General features: G+C 33.6%; 1 protein-coding gene across 3 annotated transcripts in view; it reads right to left on the bottom strand.

Annotated features, from left to right (window-relative positions):
- Window positions 1–3,033: 3,033 nt before the first annotated feature.
- APOOL (apolipoprotein O like) overlaps window positions 3,034–18,139 on the bottom strand; it is a 67,627-nt gene continuing 52,521 nt past the window's right edge. For 2 of the 3 annotated variants that reach the window (XM_074323456.1, XM_074323455.1), the window contains 4 exons: window positions 16,131–16,222; window positions 10,503–10,616; window positions 10,175–10,292; window positions 3,376–3,600 (listed from right to left, as the gene is read on the bottom strand). In XM_074323456.1, coding sequence (XP_074179557.1) covers window positions 3,512–3,600; window positions 10,175–10,292; window positions 10,503–10,616; window positions 16,131–16,222 — 413 coding nt within the window. In that variant the 3' untranslated portion in view covers window positions 3,376–3,511. Of the gene's footprint in view, window positions 3,601–10,174; window positions 10,293–10,502; window positions 10,617–16,130; window positions 16,223–18,139 lie in introns of all 3 variants that reach the window. The other variant, XM_074323454.1, reaches the window with a different exon arrangement.

Raw genomic sequence — 18,139 nt, 5'->3', positions numbered from 1 at the left:
TTATCCAAACGAATACAATAATGGCTAGTGGCAGAGCTGATGATCCAAAAGAGCACGTAATTCAAAATTCACTTGAACGTGGCTTTAGGGTATTAATGTTTTTACCTACCATATCTCACTAAATTTCAGATGCTTCTATTTGTACATCTTAACATCTGAAATTGGGATAACTGGCCATACTTTTATCTTAGTGGTAAATAATGTATCTTATATTTCATGACATATGGCTGTGTTTGATTATAAACAGATCTGAGGTACAAAAAAATCATTTGAAATACTGAAGCTAAATTTTGAAGAGCTCACTTATGAAAAACTAGTAAATGAACTGCTTCCCCACCTTGAGCAGCTCAAGTACCACTGCCTTCTTGACATCATCCCAGATACATTCCATCTCTAAGCATCTATAAATCTTTGGTTGTACTTAGGATAGATACTACATATGTCACTATATTTGTATACGTCTCTATCCTTTCTGGAAGAATATAAGCACTTTGATAGAATTATAGTTATTTTTGCATCCTGTGTTACAACCAGCATGGTAGAACATGTGAGTTCCTGCTACCATGTTTCCCGGAAAATAAGACCTAGCCAGACCATCAACTCTAAGGCATCTTTTGGAGCAAAAATTAATATCAGACCAGGTATTATATTATATTATACCAAGTATTATATTATATTATATTATATTATATTATACTCATTCTTATGTTATATAAGACCTGGTATTATGTTACATTATGTTATACCCGGTCTTATATTATGTTAAAATAAGACCCAGTTTATATTAACTTTTGCTCCAAAAGAAGCATTAGAGCTGATAGCCTGGCTAGGTAGAGCTGATGGTACAAACACAGTATATACCAGGTGTTCATGGGCATCAAAGCTACACAAAGATGAATTCAGGAGTCTTGTCTATGAAAAGAGCCTTGTCTGTGAAAAATACTAAACTAGTTTTAGTTTTATAATAAATTGTATGGCCTATCACAGCTATAAAAACCAAGTGCATGGAATGTAGAAGAGAGAGCATCTAAATCATACCTTAGAGAAATGAAAATGGTGACATTGGAATTGGGTTTGAAGGATGAGGAAGTTGGAATATGGAGCAGGATGAGAAAGAAAACAATTCTAAGAGAAGACCCCAGCATAGGCAGACAAAAAGAGGCATGAAAGAACAAAGCATGTTCAAGAAGCATGTGGTATGTTATAGATAAAAATATACATTGGCTGTAGGGTGGTAGGGAAAGGGAAGATAGGATTAAAGATGAGATAGTATCATATAGAAAGGAACTTGTATGTCACACTAAGGAGTCTTGATTTGATTATGTAGGCAATGATAAGCTACTGAAGATTCAGAAAGACAACTATCCATAACAGTTGCTAGAAAGACAACTATGTCATAATAATATGACATATGGGTTAGAAGAACAAGGTAGCAGACACTGTATGTTAGATCCAACTCAACATCCATTCCAAATCCCTTACTCTTTGCTTTCCTCACCATAAAGAAAAATATGATTTGCCAATCTTCCTTGAGCTAAGTGTGGTTATATGACAAGCTCTGGTCAAGATATAGACAGAAATCTTCTGAGAGGGGTTCTAAGAAAGCATTTACTTTTCTGATAAATAAGGATCAGAAGCAGCTGGGACAGTTTGTCCTAATCCCTCTTCCTACTTTGAATATGTATTACCCAGAGGTACAGCAGCCATTTTGTGAACATGAGGTGACAAATCAACGTGTTAAAGACCAGAGTGGAAAAAGTCTAGGTCCTTGATGGCATTAATGAGTCACTATGCCAACCCTGTACTGCCTAATTCCAGACTTTAAATAGACTCTTATTTATTTAAGCTACTGTTAACTGCTTTACTGTTACAATCAGAACACATTGTGAAGTAACAGAAAGCAAGACTGATGTTGGGCACATTAACCGGAAGATTACTGTAATAATAATCCAGGAAAGTGATGATGAAGACTTCAACGAGAGCAATGTTTAAAGAAGGTAGAATAGATTTGAGAAACAGAAATAAGGAGAGAGAGGTAAAGACAATTTAGTTTTAGGCATATTGACATTGGGGCTATCTATGCGATATAAGATGGATACAACCAATACATATTTGGAAAGATAGGTCTATAGCTCTGGATAAATATTGGAGCTGGACATAAGTAATAAGGACATAAACAGTGTCTGAAAACTGAAGTATGTTGAATGAAAATGGGAGAGCATATAGAATGAGAAAAGAAGACTAGGAATATAACCTGAGTAGCCTCAACATTTAAGGGATTCCAAGCAAGAGAAGAATGAAGAACAACAAGAGAAGCAGGAATAACAGAGAGTAAAGGGAGGAGTGAGTTTCAAGAAGGGAGTGGTTAAGAGTCAATAATTACAAAAAATTCAAATAGGTATAAAAGCCAGGGTGTCAAAAGTTAGGACTTGAAAGGGAGGAAGTAAGAAAGTGACATTACTTTTTATGAAGTATGACGATCATAGGAAGAAGAAAGAAAAGATAGTTCAAGAGGAAGAGGCAGAGTTAGGGGAAGGTTTTTGTTACTGCTATTTTGGGATAAAGAATATCAGAAACTATTTAGAAGTTAAGGAAAAGAAATGAGTGAAAAGAGATACCTAAGACTGAAGAGTAAATCAGATATAATATAGTATTGGAAAATATAGGAAATAATGAGATCAGGAACTCAAATAGAAGCATTAGCCTTAGAAAAGGGGGATGGCATGGCTGAAAAGAGGTAAGTCTTGAAGGTAGATGGGAAGAAGTTGAGAATGGTCATGTTTACTAACTTATTTTTTCTCTCTATGTAATAGGAGAAACAGTCATCTTTGGCAGGTATAGGAGGCTTGAGAATAAAAGGTCTGTAATACCTCTCCTGGAGAACAGGACAGGAAATCACCTAGGAACCAGTAGAATGTCTGCTAAGCAGCATTGGAGGTCTCATGGAGCATATGGTCCTCTTAAATAGTTAGAGGTGTTTTTGGATATTTAAGAGGAGTTAACATTAATAAAACAAAGAGACAAAGCCAAGCGTCAAGTGTCATAAAATATGGATATTTTATTCCAGCTCTGGAAAATGAAAAAAAGGGGGGTGGTAGGGAACACATCCTTCCACACACCATTCTTTTCAGCTGACATTAATTACAAAAAGCTAAAGCAAATACATATGTGTATATGTATAAGTATTTATATATACACATACATATTTTTTCAGATTTTAGTCTCATAAATGTTCATATATATACTCTATCTTTTTTATAAACACCCTTAAAAGTTATCAAATGTATCCTAATACTACTACCTCTGCCTCTTCACCAATCATTTGATATTGTTTGGATTATATTCATTGTTTGTGATTTAATCACTTAAGTGATTGGTCAAACTATACATTAGAAGATTAGGGAAAAACTTGCTTTAAGTTATACTCTATGCAACAGAGTTACCCATTACGTGATTTTTTTCATCATCATTTGCAACTTCACACATCTTGTAGTACTCTATGCAGACTATTTCAGCTTCTAGTGCTGTACATATCTACATCTTCTGGATGGGACTGCCCGTGATCCATGAGCTTGGGGTCAGGCATAAACTGTGTAGCACCTGATAAAGTATTAAAATGAAAAAAAATTAGTCACTCATTTAACAAATTTATTGTTGGTACTGGGAATACAGGAGTAAAAACAGCAGATAAAAATATATACCAACACAGACCTAATATTCAAGTTGGGTGAGACAGACAATACATTAAATAAAAGATATATCAGATGGTGGTAAGCGCTATGCAGAAAAATAAACCAGGGAGAGGCAAAATGGAGTGCTGGGGTAGCTTGCAAATTTAAATAGGCTTCTAGAAAAGTGATATTTGAGCAAAGAACTGAAGGAGGTAAGGGTGTGAGCCCTGTAGATCTCTGAGGGAAATGCCTTATAGGGGGAGAAGAAAGCAAGTATAACGGAGCTGAGTGGATGTCTGAGGAACCATAAAATGGCCAATATGACTGGACAAAGTAGGCAAGATGTGGTGATGGTGGGTGCAGTGAGAGCGATGAGAGACATGATCAGAAAACAATGGAGTGCTAGGCCACAAACACCCATGGTAAGTTTTTTTCTTTTTTTAAGTGAAATGAGGAGTACTGGGCAGTTTTGAGCAGAGGAGTGACGTGACATGTTTTTTAAAAGATCATTTTTGGCTCTGCAGAGAAGAGACTACAGGGGATCAAGTATAAAAACAGGGTAACCAGAAAGCTATTGCAGTACCCCAGGAGAAAGAAGCTAATGACTTTAATTAGGGCAGTAGCAGTAGAAGTGGTGAAAAGACTGGAGTATGGATAACTTCTGAAGGTAGAATAGACAGATTTCCTAAATGGACTGAATATGTTGTCTGAGAGACTCTTTAACTTGAGAAACTTCAAGAATGGAGTTGACATTTACTATATTAGGGGAAAATGTGGGAGAAGCATGCTTGAGGGAAGGCAAATCAAGTGTTATATTTTGGCTGTTAAGTTTGAATGGCTAAATAAATGTCTGAGAACAAATGTTGAGTAAACAGCTAGAAGTGTGAATCTGTAGAGTTCAGGAGAGCTCTGGGCTGGTTTATAAATTTTACAGTCCTAGCCTTATATGGCATTTAAATCTATGTGACTTATAAAATCATCTAGTGCATCAGAGAAGAGGTTCAAGGAATGAGCCCTTTGGATACTCCAAATTTTTGAAGTTAAGATTAGGAGAATGTAGCAGAGGAGACTGAGAAGGAACAGCCAATCAGTGAAGAGAACCAAGAGCAAGTGGTGTACAATAGGCCAAGTGAAGAGAATGGTTCAAGAAGGAGGGAGTAATCACCTGTGTTAAAAGTTACTGATGGACTTCATAAGATGGAGATTGAGAATAAATTCCTGGATTTGGCAATGTGTGGCTCAACAGTGATCTTGATAAGCTTGACTGTGTACCAGGCAAGATACTATGTTAATGTCATGCATTATCTCACAATACCACCATGAGATACATGATATTTTTATATTATCCTTGTTTTACAGATAAAGAAGTTTTAATTTCGAGAGGTTAAGAAAGTTGACCATTGTCACTCAGCTGATAAATGGTAGAGCCAGGACTGAATTCTGATTTATCTGACCTCTAACACAACAACCCTAGTTCTTCTGTAAAATGGGGGTTGAAGAAGTAACAATGTCATACAATTATTTTTAATATTCAATAAAATAATGTGCACAAAGTTCTGCATATAATACCCTGTGCATGGTAAGCAGGCAATAAACTATTTTTACATTTATTTTGAGACATGAGATAAAACATGTTTTCCAGAAATTTGTTTTTACTTCAAATGTTTTACAAAATCTGATGCATTTTTAAATGGTTTTTACGTTTGGGAGACATGCCTTTTTTTCCATAGAGGAATTTAATTTCCAGTTTTATGATGAAAACAAAGGAGAAATAGATTTACATACAATGATTTATTTTACACCTATCTTTTTAGAAATATTTTCTATTTTATAAAGTGTGATATACCTATATGTAATTTCACCAAACATATTAAAAACAACCAGATCACTAGTAATCACTACCCATGACATTAATACAGTGTTGTATAGGACACAGACTCTTAACCTTAGGGGGTCTGTGGATAAAATTCATATGATCTATGAACTTGTATGGGGGAAATTTGTCTTTATTTTCATTAACCTCTGGCTAAAAATGAACATTTTCTTCAATAATGAATGTAGGCAACAAACCACAACAGTATTAACAGTATCACAGATTCTGGCACTAATAGAAATCACAGATATTTTTATATCACAGTGGAATTGCAGTTATCTTGAAATATTTACACTTACTACTACTTCAAAATTATGGACTTTATTAGATATTTTGTTAAATATTATTGTTTAACACATTTAAGGAGGCTCATGTGTTAGTGTATTTTATTTTATGCATTTAAAAACATTGTTCTGAGGAAGGGCCCATAGCACACACAAAAGGTTAAGAAACTGAATGGTTCTGCCTGTTCCTTTCTCAAGCGTATCTTTACTGCCACCTGGTGGCAGCCTTTGTTCAGTACAAGTGAAAAGTGTACCACGAAATAGTTTTATCAGACATACTATATAGTAAGCATGTGACAAATAATTATTTTATAAGTCTGAATGTATCTAATTTGTTTAATGATGTCCATCAATTGACTAAGTTCTCTAACACTTCTACTCACTTCCTTAAATTCTTGTCCAAAGTCTGGTCAAAGATTCAGCTCACCCAAATTTAAAAGGCCCCTTTACCTTTAGATCTCCACTTCTCAAAATTTGTTGAAAGGCTTCATATATTTAATTTACCCATAGCTTATGCCAGACATTAAGTAGAGGAATATTCATAGAGAATTCCCAATGGATCTTTTCCTGTAATCACCTGCTTAGAGGCCTCACCACTGGAGATTCAGATTTATGATTCTTAGGAAGAGTGAATTTTAGAAGAAAAGAAACAAGTAATTGTGATTAGACTAGGTCACTTGATTTCCACCTTTATTAAAAGATTCATCTCATGCTTTTCTGAGTAATTAAAGATTATATCTTTGTTCTTAGAATTTCTTCATCCCCCGAGCTGATCAAGGGCTCTCTATCCTCCCAAAAGATTAGCTGTCATAAAACTCCTCTTGAATCTTAATCCCCTAATAATTATAATCCCCTAAGCATTATAAGGAATAAAGATGTTCAAAGTTATAAAACAGTAATGAATTATTGTCTCAAATAGCCATTAGGTGATATCTGTTCACTGATAATTTAGTTCACATATTATCTCATTTATATTTCAAGCAAGTTGGTTACAAAAAACGGGACATATATCAGTGATAAATTGCTGAGTGAAGTTAAAATTGTTAGAAATTCTATTTTTGTTTCTTTTGTGTAAAGTTGGGATGATATCTAGCATTCAGCTTCTCCGTAATTGAAACACTTAAAGATACTAGTTACCGCAAAGTACTTTCTCACTTTGCTCTATTCTTTCCATTCTTTTTTCTCTGTGCTTCAGTTCGGCTATTTTTTGTTGACCTTTATTTGAGTCCTTTACTTCTGTCCTCTCTTGTATATACAGTCTGCTGTTAAACCCATCCAACGAGTTCTTAATTTCAGGTACTATATTTTTCACTTCTAGACTATGCACTTGATTTTTCAATAGATTCCAATTTTCTGAGAAATTCTCCATCTTTTCATCCATTTTGTCCATCATGTTTTCTATGTAAGATATTACTCATAGTTACTTTAAAGTCCTTTTCTGCTAACTTCAATATTTAGATCACCTGTGGGTCTGTTTTTTTCCCCTCTTGATTGTCAGTCACATTTTGCTGCCTCTTTCCATGACTAGTATTTTGTTTGTTTGTATAGTGGACACTGTCTAAAAGAACTGTGGAAGCTCCGCATGATATCTTCTATCAGAAATGGAACCCTTTTCCTCTTTTAGGAAGGGTGAAGTGCTTATCTCAGTCCAAGCAGGCACTGAGCTGAGTTGCAATTTTAGAAAGCATTGTCAACCTCTGGTTCCTCCCTGTTCTTCAGGTACTTTCAGGTATGGCACTGATTGAGAGGCTGGAGAGTTTCTGTCTCCCTCGCACTACAGGCTGTTGCCCTTCAGAGAGGTTTTGAGATTGGCTATTATTAATAGTTAGTCTCCTGATCCATAAAAAGACCTGGCAGATATCATGAGGGGGAGATGAGATGAGTCATGTATGCATGGCATACGTCATCACTCTAAAACAGGAATCAGCAAACTTTTTCTGCAAAGGGCTAGTGGGTAAATATTTTGACTTTGTAAACCATCAGATCTCGATAGCAGCCACTCAACTCTGCCATTGTAGTGTGAAAACAGACAAATGATACACAAATGAACGAGTGTGGCTGTGTTCCAATAAAACTTTATTTACAGAAACTGTGATTTGAATTTCATATAATTTCCACTTGTCACAAAATATATTTCTTTTGAGTTTTTTCAACCATTTAAATCGTGTAGAAACCATTCTTCACTTATATAATGTACAAAAACAGGTGGTGAGCCAGATTTGGCACAAGGGCCAGAGTTTGCCAACCTCTGCTTTAGAGGGGCATTGATCCTGTGATACTGAGAGATTTCACCCTGCTTTCATCAGATTTTAAAGAGGTCCATGTCACCAAATATCTAAATTTGTGATTTCCAAAGTAACATAATTTTTACCATAAATGTATAAGGAGAATACAGAACAACCAAACTCATATTCAGAGCCATGATGTGTAGTTTGACAGTTCACCCAATCTATTCTGTATAGTGATAACTGGTGGCCATGGCTGGTCTCCCTAGCTAAGTAACATGCTCCCAAAGTGTGCTCAATGAAAATAAATTTGTTTATTGGCAGAATGACTAATTTCTCTACGCAAATAATAATGACACCTTCTAACATTAATTGAGAACTTAGTGTGTGCTTGACATTGTATTTTGCATGCAATATTGCATTTCATCCACACAACTACGTGAGAAAAACACTAATATCGCCCCCATTTTATTGATGAGGAAACTTAGGCGTGAGGTATTAGATAACTTGCCACAGGTAACAGAACTAGTATAAGTTGGATCTAGATTCAGATCCAGGTCTTATTCTAAAATCTGTGCTCATAATCACTACTGTTTCTCATGGCTTGGACCTCTGGGACTACATGTGTAATATAGAATGGTAGAAAGGATGAATCCCAAGGGTTTACTGTATAATTAACTGTGAATGATATATAAGGATGAATAGTACTGGCATATCTCTCTCTTCTCTACATATCTCCTTAGCGCGCTTTTCATACCACATTACCCATGGCAGGTGGGTAAAGGGTTTCAAAATCCTGATACGTGAAGAAAAGACATTGGCTAGGGATGCTTTGGTCCCACTGTTAAGCTGTAACATGTTTCATTTCCACAAGATACTCTGGAATTGACAGTCATTTAGAAAAATGACTGGATATAGTATATACTTGTGGGAATGTGGTCAATTGAGGATTACTCAGAGTGTAAAAACTGTATAACTTTATTAAAAAGGAGAGGTGACAGAGGAAAAGAGTAAAACTCAAATCAGGTTTGTTACTCAGTGACAGATCTTATAAAGATTAGTGAGAGAGGAGGAGGCTGAAATCAGAGACTAAGCTCGGGTTTTAAATTAGATAATCTATACACAACAGAAAGAGCTTGGACTTTGGTGTCAGGAAGATCTAGTCTATAAACACAAATCTGATATTCATAAGCTGCATGATTTGGGCAAGTTAGTTAAGTTCCTTAAGTCTCATCTCTTCATCATAAAATGATTACAATTACATATACACCAGAGGTTAATTTTGTTTTGTTTTGCTTTGCTTTTTGGGTGAGGACTGACTAACATGTTTACAGCTCTTTGCACCACAGAGAAGGTGCTCAATAAGTGGAACCTGATAATGAAATACTATAATTATTTCCTAATTCTTTACCCCTGAGTATTTCCTTTGCAATAAGACAATGGGTAAGTACGATTGTCATTGTAGAGACATACAAACCTATGTAAGCCAGTGATTAGTGAGTTTATGTGAATACATACTAAAACAGTATTAAACACTCTATTATCTTCTTTTTGATCACAGTAAAACCACTGTGGTATCTGCCAAGAAAGTATAATTGTCACTATTTGGTCTCACAATGTATTAATTGCCAGTATCTAATACTAGCAAAATTATTAGTATTATAATTTGTGCTATTCTTACTATTTGATGTTGAAAGTTCTGGTATCTAAAATAAATAAAATTGGCAGTGGAAGCTAAGACTGATAGCACAAGAAACGGAAAGCTGGTATTTCTTCTATGCAGATGTGACTCATATTTATAGCCTGCATATTGATAGAATTCAGAAAGGCACATTTGTCTCCACCTGATTAAAAAACTCACATTTATGAAGTGATATTAAATGCTTCACTCACCCAACCTGAGTGCTACTCTATACCCCCATATGCAAAGATGTGTATTATGAACTATGTCGCAATTAGAAAAAGTCCCAGGTACCTGAGTACCTCATGACCTAAAAAGATATAAAGACTACAGATATGAAAAGACAAAACACGAAGAAAACTCATAAGTTCAAACTAGTACTTATATTATAAAATTATTTAAGAAAATAATGAAAACAAAACTGAATTATGCAAACAAACCTGAGGTGGATTCTGATTTGGTCTTTGTTGCAGAGCTGAGATCTGTTGGCAAAGCCACTGGGTATTTCAGGTCTTGAGTTGTTTTTGCACGTATTTCTATTTCAGCAGAGCTTCCTAGCTGTTTACCAGAAAGATATTTTCCTTCATAAGTAAATCATTTTACTAAAAGAATAAAATATCTTATAAAACTATGTCATGCAAAGGTAGTATGTCCCTCCATCTATTTTCACTCACTCTGTCCTTGACCTCTGCCCAGGACTCCTATTATAAGCCAACACCCACCCAAACAAAACTCGATGTCTACCTTTTCAGTCCTCTTAAACTCTACCTTAGTTTTTTCTTTAGGTTCAGGAAGTGACTCTTTTTTGTTGTTTTTTGTCCACAATGATTTAACCGCTTCATAAATTTGCTGGCTTGTAGCATATGCCTTTTTCCCAGTTACCTAATTAAAACAAAACATGAGTTAAATAACCTATTTTTAAAAGTTGAAATACAAATATTTAAAAATGTATGTCAGGTATTTTATATTAACACCCAGGTTAGAATCAAGAGTAAAGACATACATTTCTAAATGATATAACACAAAGCCCCATTTTGTAAGTCTTATATGCAAAAGTATTTGCTTCATGTAAAAGGCTAAAAGTATATATAGTCAATATAACACCAAGAGTGAGTCTTAATATAAACTGTGGACTTTGGGTACTGATGATGTGTCAATATATGTTCATCAATTGTAACAAATGGACCACTCTAGTGGGGGATGATAATGGAGGAGACTGGGCATCTATGGAGACAGGAGGTGTACGGGAAATCTCTGTACATTTCCCTCAATTTTGTTGTGAACGTAAAACTGCTCTAAAAAACATAAAGTCTTAAAAATGTACAGCTTGCATTCACACTGTGAATTTAGAACTATGTCTATTTAAGAGGAGTTTGGGAAAGACAACTTGAGATAAAAGCAGTTACCTGAGAAAATGAGACACGCTACAAAGTTAATGCTTTTCCTTAAATTTTTATGGTGCTTTTTCCAGTCATAAAGAAAAAGCATCAAAGTACTTCTACAGAGTATAATACTCTTTTTTTTTTTGGTAGAAACGTGAAATAAAAAATGAACTACAAACACTAAAGCAGAGGCTAGGTTGCTGACTGAATTCCTGAAGCTGCTGTTAAACTTTAATTCATCTCTTTCTGTTTGAAAAATTCTCTGATTTCTTCTTTCTATTCTTTCTCAACCTTTTGTTCCTTATAGTTAAAGTAATTTCAATAGCTTTTGATTTTTCAAGTTTTTTTAAGAGGTTTTGGGGAACTTTCTAAGATACACTTTCTGTAAACATAAACTTTTTAAAAACTATGTTTTCCTTCCTTAAATAGAAACATTTTTATTGTTTTTGCGAAGTATACACCTACACCTAAGAAAAATTAATCAATCCACTAGAATAGAGAAAGTCCTCTTCCTCCCCCCAGTGTAACCTTTGTTAATAGTTGTGTGGAAATTTTTCCTGAATTTTCACTCTTCTATGTCCATTATATATGCACACACATAACAGCATTTTAAAACAAATGGAATGTAGATATTTATAGACCTACCAAAAACGGATGAGGTAAATCTATATGCATTGACATGGATAGAAGTCCATGATGAACCACAGAATAGAAAAAGGAGATTAGAGTATAGATTATATACTACAATCTCAATTATGTTTTAAATTAAATTTTAAAATAAACCACACACATATATAGTTTCTTTTTTAAACACAAATGAGATCATACTATAAATATTATTTGATTTGATTTTTTAAAAGCTTAACAATATATCAATTTATATACCAGATCTTCTTAATAGCTGCATAATATTCTATAGTAGATATGTAACAATTTGTTTTCAAAAATCCTCTATTGATTAGCATATTGGAATTATGACTTATTTAACAATTCTCTTGTTGATAGGCATATGGGATGTTTCCTTTTTTGGGGGCAATAATAAGCATGCTTCGATTAGCATCCTTACACATACATCTGGCACCATACACCCTTTTGCAGTTTCCTTGGGATAAATTCCTAGATGTGAAGTATCTGGGTTAAAGATTTTATAAATTTTATTTTTGGATAATATTGCCACATTGCCTCCAGAAAGTTAGCGATATACTGCAGCAATTCACACTCCCACGAAGAGCGTGTATGTCTGTTTTCCTAACCCATTTACCAGCAGCAATATTACGAATCTTTTAAATCTTTGTCAAATTGAAAGGCTAACAAACAGTACCTAAATGATCTTTTAAATTTGCATTTGTTTGATTGCTAATGAAATTAAGCATCTTTCATATATTGGGCCATTTATGTTTCTTATTTTGTGGATTGCTTGTTCATATACTTTCTTCATTTTCCTAGAGGGCATTCAATTCATCTTTCTCCTATCAATTTATAGGCGCTCTTAATATATGAAATATATTATTTAGTCTTTTGCTATAAATGTTGCAAATAGCTTGCTCAGTTTTTCACTTATCCATTAACTTTGTGTATGGTATATTGTGATCAACAGAAATGTATTCATTTTGATGTAGTAAAATACATACGTTTTTCTTGGATGGCTTCTGGATTGTTTTGCTTAGGAAGCCCTTTCCTATCTCAAGATTACACAAATATCCCTCTTTTTTCTTCTAATATTTTTATAGCATATCTTATGATTAGATCTTTATTCCACTTGGAATTTATTTTTACAGGATATTTGGTAAAGGTCTAAGTATTTTTCCAAAAACATGATTATTCCAACACACTTCTTTAATAATCCATCCTTGCTTTACACACTGATCTGAAATGACACCTTTATCATACCCTTCCCCTTCCCTACAACATATATAAAGACAAACTCAGTATATTTGGTTTTGAACATTCTCTTTTGTTCTCTTGCACTATTTTACTGTCTTTCTATAGTTTAGAGTAGTTACCAATATATGGTAGATGGACAAAAAATACTAGTTCAATGAATGTCATATTCCCTCCAAATTCAGGAATTTTGTAAGAACTGAATTAAATTTATAAATTTGGGAACATTTGCAGTATTCTAGTATTGAGTCCTTTCATCCAGAAACAAGATATACCTCTAAATGTACTCAAGTCTAAATAAAAATACCCTTCAGTAAAGTTTAGTATTTTTAAAAATAAGTCTTAAAACATTATTTGATAAATTAATTCCTAGATGTTTTACAGTTTTCAAAGACACGTTACTTGTTACTCTTTACAAAAGTTAAAAGTGAAAACATTGTGAGGAAAAATAGAAAAAGCAAAGAGTAATCCCAAATGGAAGTATATTTCCAAAATGGTGACTAAATGGAGTGTGACTTTTATTTCTCAAAAAACCTTCTGGACTATTGTTTTGTAACCTTTTTTACATCATAGACCCCTTGGACAATCTTTTAAAAGGCATGGGACCTTCACTTCAGAAAAACACACATGCAGTACAAGAGCTCTCACCTGCCATCCTTTTAAGAGACTTGTGTGATTAAAAATGTTTTAAAAATTTATAAACATGTTCACAGAATACTGAATATTAATTGCCAATAGATACTCTCCAATATGCCCAAGTATTATCTTTCACAAGTGATTTCTACGCTTACCAAGAATAAGTTGTATTTGTTTCCAAGTCGCTATATCAATTTTACTATAATTAAACAACTTAAATGTAACATAATAGGATGAAACGTGAGTGTGAAGATAACTGTTGTGTCTAGGAAAAATTAAGTTAAACACTTTGTGAAGAACATACAATGTGACATATAGATGATGTATTACAGAACTGTACACTTGAAACTTACGTAATTTTACTAACAATTGTCACCCCAATAAATTTAATAAAATAAAATTAAAAGAAAAAAGTAACTGCTGTCAAATTAGAGGTGGGCAAGATAACTGTAAAAGGCTAGGAGAAATAATAAAAATCTAAGAGCATTCCACTCTTTTATTATTTACAAAATGTTTTTAAGTGTCCACTCTATTAAAAAAAATCAACTGAAAACAGTAGAAGACATATTACAGATACGGCTACTATATAGCAGATGCTATGGATCTTCAGCTAGGAGACCCACACTCACAGAAAAGCCCTACTGCAAAAGAGAGAAAAATGAACATATTTGTTTTAATTTGAAATAAAATATTTAGGGTACATATTTAAGATTTAAAAAACTCCCTGCTGTAACATTTTTGATTAATTATTAACTACTGGTCCTGATAATATCAAATTAGAAGGCTTCTATTATATATTCTATTTTATATATACATACAAGTTTTCATAGTTTCTGGCAGGGGAGTCACAGATTCTCTGAAGTTTATCGAGGATCTCAGATTAAGAACCTATGTTTTGCTTATATAAACACACACACAATTATATCTAATATATACAAATATATATTTATATCTAATATATAATATATATCTAATATATCATATATATTAGGCTCTACCAAATGTTATATATGACATTGTTGTATGACAGTTAAAGGAAAAGTAAGGGTCTCAACTCTAGAAATTTAAGTAATAATCATTAATTAACCATAGAAGAACTTTTAGGAGCTCATATTAATATCTCTTTTATCATAGAAATTTTTATTGAAAGCAGGAATTATTTTCTTTTTTCTTTCTGTCAAATTAAAATTAAATAACGTTCTATCAAATTAATACTGATATTTTTCTTAATGGAAGAATTTCAGGTGGTTAACTTTTGTTTTTCTATACGTTTCTGTAATGCTTAAATTACTTAAGGATGAGTAGGTACCAATTTTATATTTTAAAAAATGAAGTCATTACTCTAAACAAACACACAAAAAGAATCACTGGTAGCATCATGTACTGGGAAAAATGGACAGGAAGTACAACACCTGAAGCGAATCAGTTACTGTGAAGCTTCTCTGGGCTACAGTTTCATTACTGGTAAATGAGAAAATGAGGAAGTTGAATGTAATAAGCTCAAAGGTTTCTTTCAGCACTAACATTATATGAATATAAGTGGCTAATTCCTACGTAAATTGTAAGAAACATTAAAAAAATAAATGTATCATTTTATCCATCATTTATCTCAAATATAACTAGATTTAATGAATAGTGTTCTTTTCCTTTGCATTACAAACTACATAGGGCACTATATCCTTGACATTCTTAAAATACTGAATAGGCAGTTTTGTCCACATCAATAATTGAAGAGCTGTAGTAATGATAATGTAAGTACAAAGTCCTTCTGGTAACACTACACAAAGCTTCAAGTACGAGGGGGAAATATTAAATGTTGGTAATTAAGGGAAGAAGGAAAGGAAGAAAAACTCATATCCCAAAGCTCTTCTCAATCTGAATATGTGTTAAAAATAAAATAAAACACCAATACAAGCTGTTCAAATTATTAGGAGAATAAGGATTTGTGGGTAAGCTCACAAGAAAACGATGAAACAGTTATAACATAGATTTTTCATGGAAAGTATTACTTAGTTCCAGATGGCTTCAAAATTGAGTTTGTATATGTGTATTTCTTTTTTCATTTTCAAAAGCCTTTGTTATCTTGTCTGGGTACCTATCAAATGGTTGTTTCTTGGATTATGTTAATCTGCTTAACTGACAGCTGCCAGCAGGTATAATTTTCTGTTAAAAACTGAATTTTACATTGCTCTACAATAGAGTGGTATTTATCCCCATATATTCTAATTAATTGTCTCTGAATTTAATCCTCAAGCCAGCATTTATATTCTTGAGTTATATTTAAACAAGTTCATCCTATTTGTTTGTGATGATCATATAGTTAGAAATGGCATTTAGCATGCTGAGATGCTAATGTGATTTTGCCAACATAAGAGTTAATACCAACTATATTTCTCTGAAAATTAAGTGTTGCAGGTGCTGTATGATATTTAAATCTGGTCACGCTGAGACTTTAAACAAATACTGAAATATAACTGTCATTTAAAAAAGAACTTACCTTTGCAATTATTACTGACTGAACTGGGTAACAAACAGTTGCTCCTAAAGTGGCCAGTCCCAGTGGATAAACAATTTTCTTAAATCTAGAACCTATGAAATTCAAACAAACTATTAAACTCCTAACAGATGCTATCAGAAACTCGATGTTTTTATAATTTTAATATTCTCTTTGTTCCTTTTTAAGTCATCATCCTATGTTAAATTATTCTTTAGGTAATAGTATCAATCAAGATGGTAGCTAAAATGTCCTTAAGGATCACAATTCAAGTAATACTCCTTAATTGTCATATCAATTGTCATATCAATTTAAGAAAAGTATTCTCAATCTACTATGATAATTACCTACACAAAGGGGACTGATGATTTCTTCTTTTTTAAAACTGTATTTTTTCATGTCTTAAACTATGTTAAACTGAAATGGACTTTCTTTTACATCCTTTTTTGATTTAAGTGTTTAGGAAGGTGAAAGATCCAACTAAATAATTAGCTAAGGACTTTAAATGGTACTCCTTCATGTCACTGATTTAGAATACAGAAATAGTAATTTAATAATTGCAAGTAATTTGAGATAATTAATTCACTTCTAAAAGTGTCTTAACTAAATAATCTAAGGGTCATTTTCCAACTTTTTTTTGACAGGAAAATCCTTTTCCAAAAAACTGTCACAAATAGAATCTCACTAGAAACTTCATATATAAAAACCTATAAACTTGAAGCTACTCTGGTTAGGGAGGGAAGCCCAACGTTGAGCCTGACCTGCATGGCTTTTCCCTTTATCCCATACCACCCCCAAACACTTCCATGGAACCCTAGGTTCTGCAGAATAGTTTGAAACCAACCACTCAGCCATAGCGTAGTTCCAACAGACCATTGGTTCAAAACAATATGCATCTTAAATGCTTGTCTCGGTACCTGGACTCTGTAAATCTGATTTGGGCAATTAGATGATGAAATTTCTAATTGGGGTAAGAACTTTTATTCTCTGGAACAGCTCTTACAACCCTTAATTTAAAAATAAAACAGCCTATAGGTGGGAGGGGGTGGGATGGGGGAGAAGGTAAAGGGATTAGAAAGTACAAATTAGTAGTCACAATATAGCCATTGGGATATAAAATACAGTTTGGGGAATATAATCAATAGCGTTGTAAAGATTTTGTAGGGGGTCAGATGGGCACTTGTCTTATTAGGGAGACCACTTCATGGACTGTGTAAATGCCTGACCACTGTGCTATACACCTGAAGCTGAAGCTGAATAATACTGAATGTCAACTATGAATAAATGTATATATACACACACATATATAAATGCGCGTGTGTGTGTGTGTGTATATATATTCACAGGAGGTGGAGTATATCATAAGGAAGATAGTCAAGGGTATTGTAATAACTATATACGATGTCAGAGGGGTAGTAGATTGGGTTAGGGGGTTATCACTTTGTGAGGGGTGTAAATGTCTTACTATTACACTGTTCTGTACACCTGAAACTAATAAAAAAAAATAAAAATGAAAATAAAACAGCCTATCTGACATATCGGTAAAGACTAATGTGAAAAATACCTTGCAATGTTTGCAGGCAACTTTACAGCACAGGGAAGGTAGAAACAAGAGAAATTGCTCTGTCTGGTATAATTATTAGGAAGGAGGCCTTCCACAGTCTTGTCTACAAAAGACTGAGCTTGGGGGAGGTGGGTACACCTCTACTTTAGCTTTTCTTTAGATATAGACTGGTTTTTGTGGTACTGGGAAAGAGAGTCTCGGTATATTAAAACATGTCCTAAGTTGCTCCTTTACTCTAGTCCTCCTCACTATCATTCTAGTATCTAAAGCTTGGTTGTTGATTGTATTGGCCTATCATCTCTTGATGTAGGTTTCCTTGACTCAGCCAAACTCCCCTAATTGTGCTGCGAACTGGGAAGGTAACAGTTTTTCTTTGATGTTTCGTTTTAAATATTAAAAAGACTTACATTTATCCTCTCTTTACTTTATATTAAAGGCAAGTCTACAG

This window comes from Rhinolophus sinicus, chromosome X (assembly GCF_036562045.2).
Source record: "Rhinolophus sinicus isolate RSC01 chromosome X, ASM3656204v1, whole genome shotgun sequence".
Taxonomy (NCBI): domain Eukaryota; kingdom Metazoa; phylum Chordata; class Mammalia; order Chiroptera; family Rhinolophidae; genus Rhinolophus; species Rhinolophus sinicus.
This window is presented reverse-complemented; position numbering and strand designations above follow the sequence as displayed.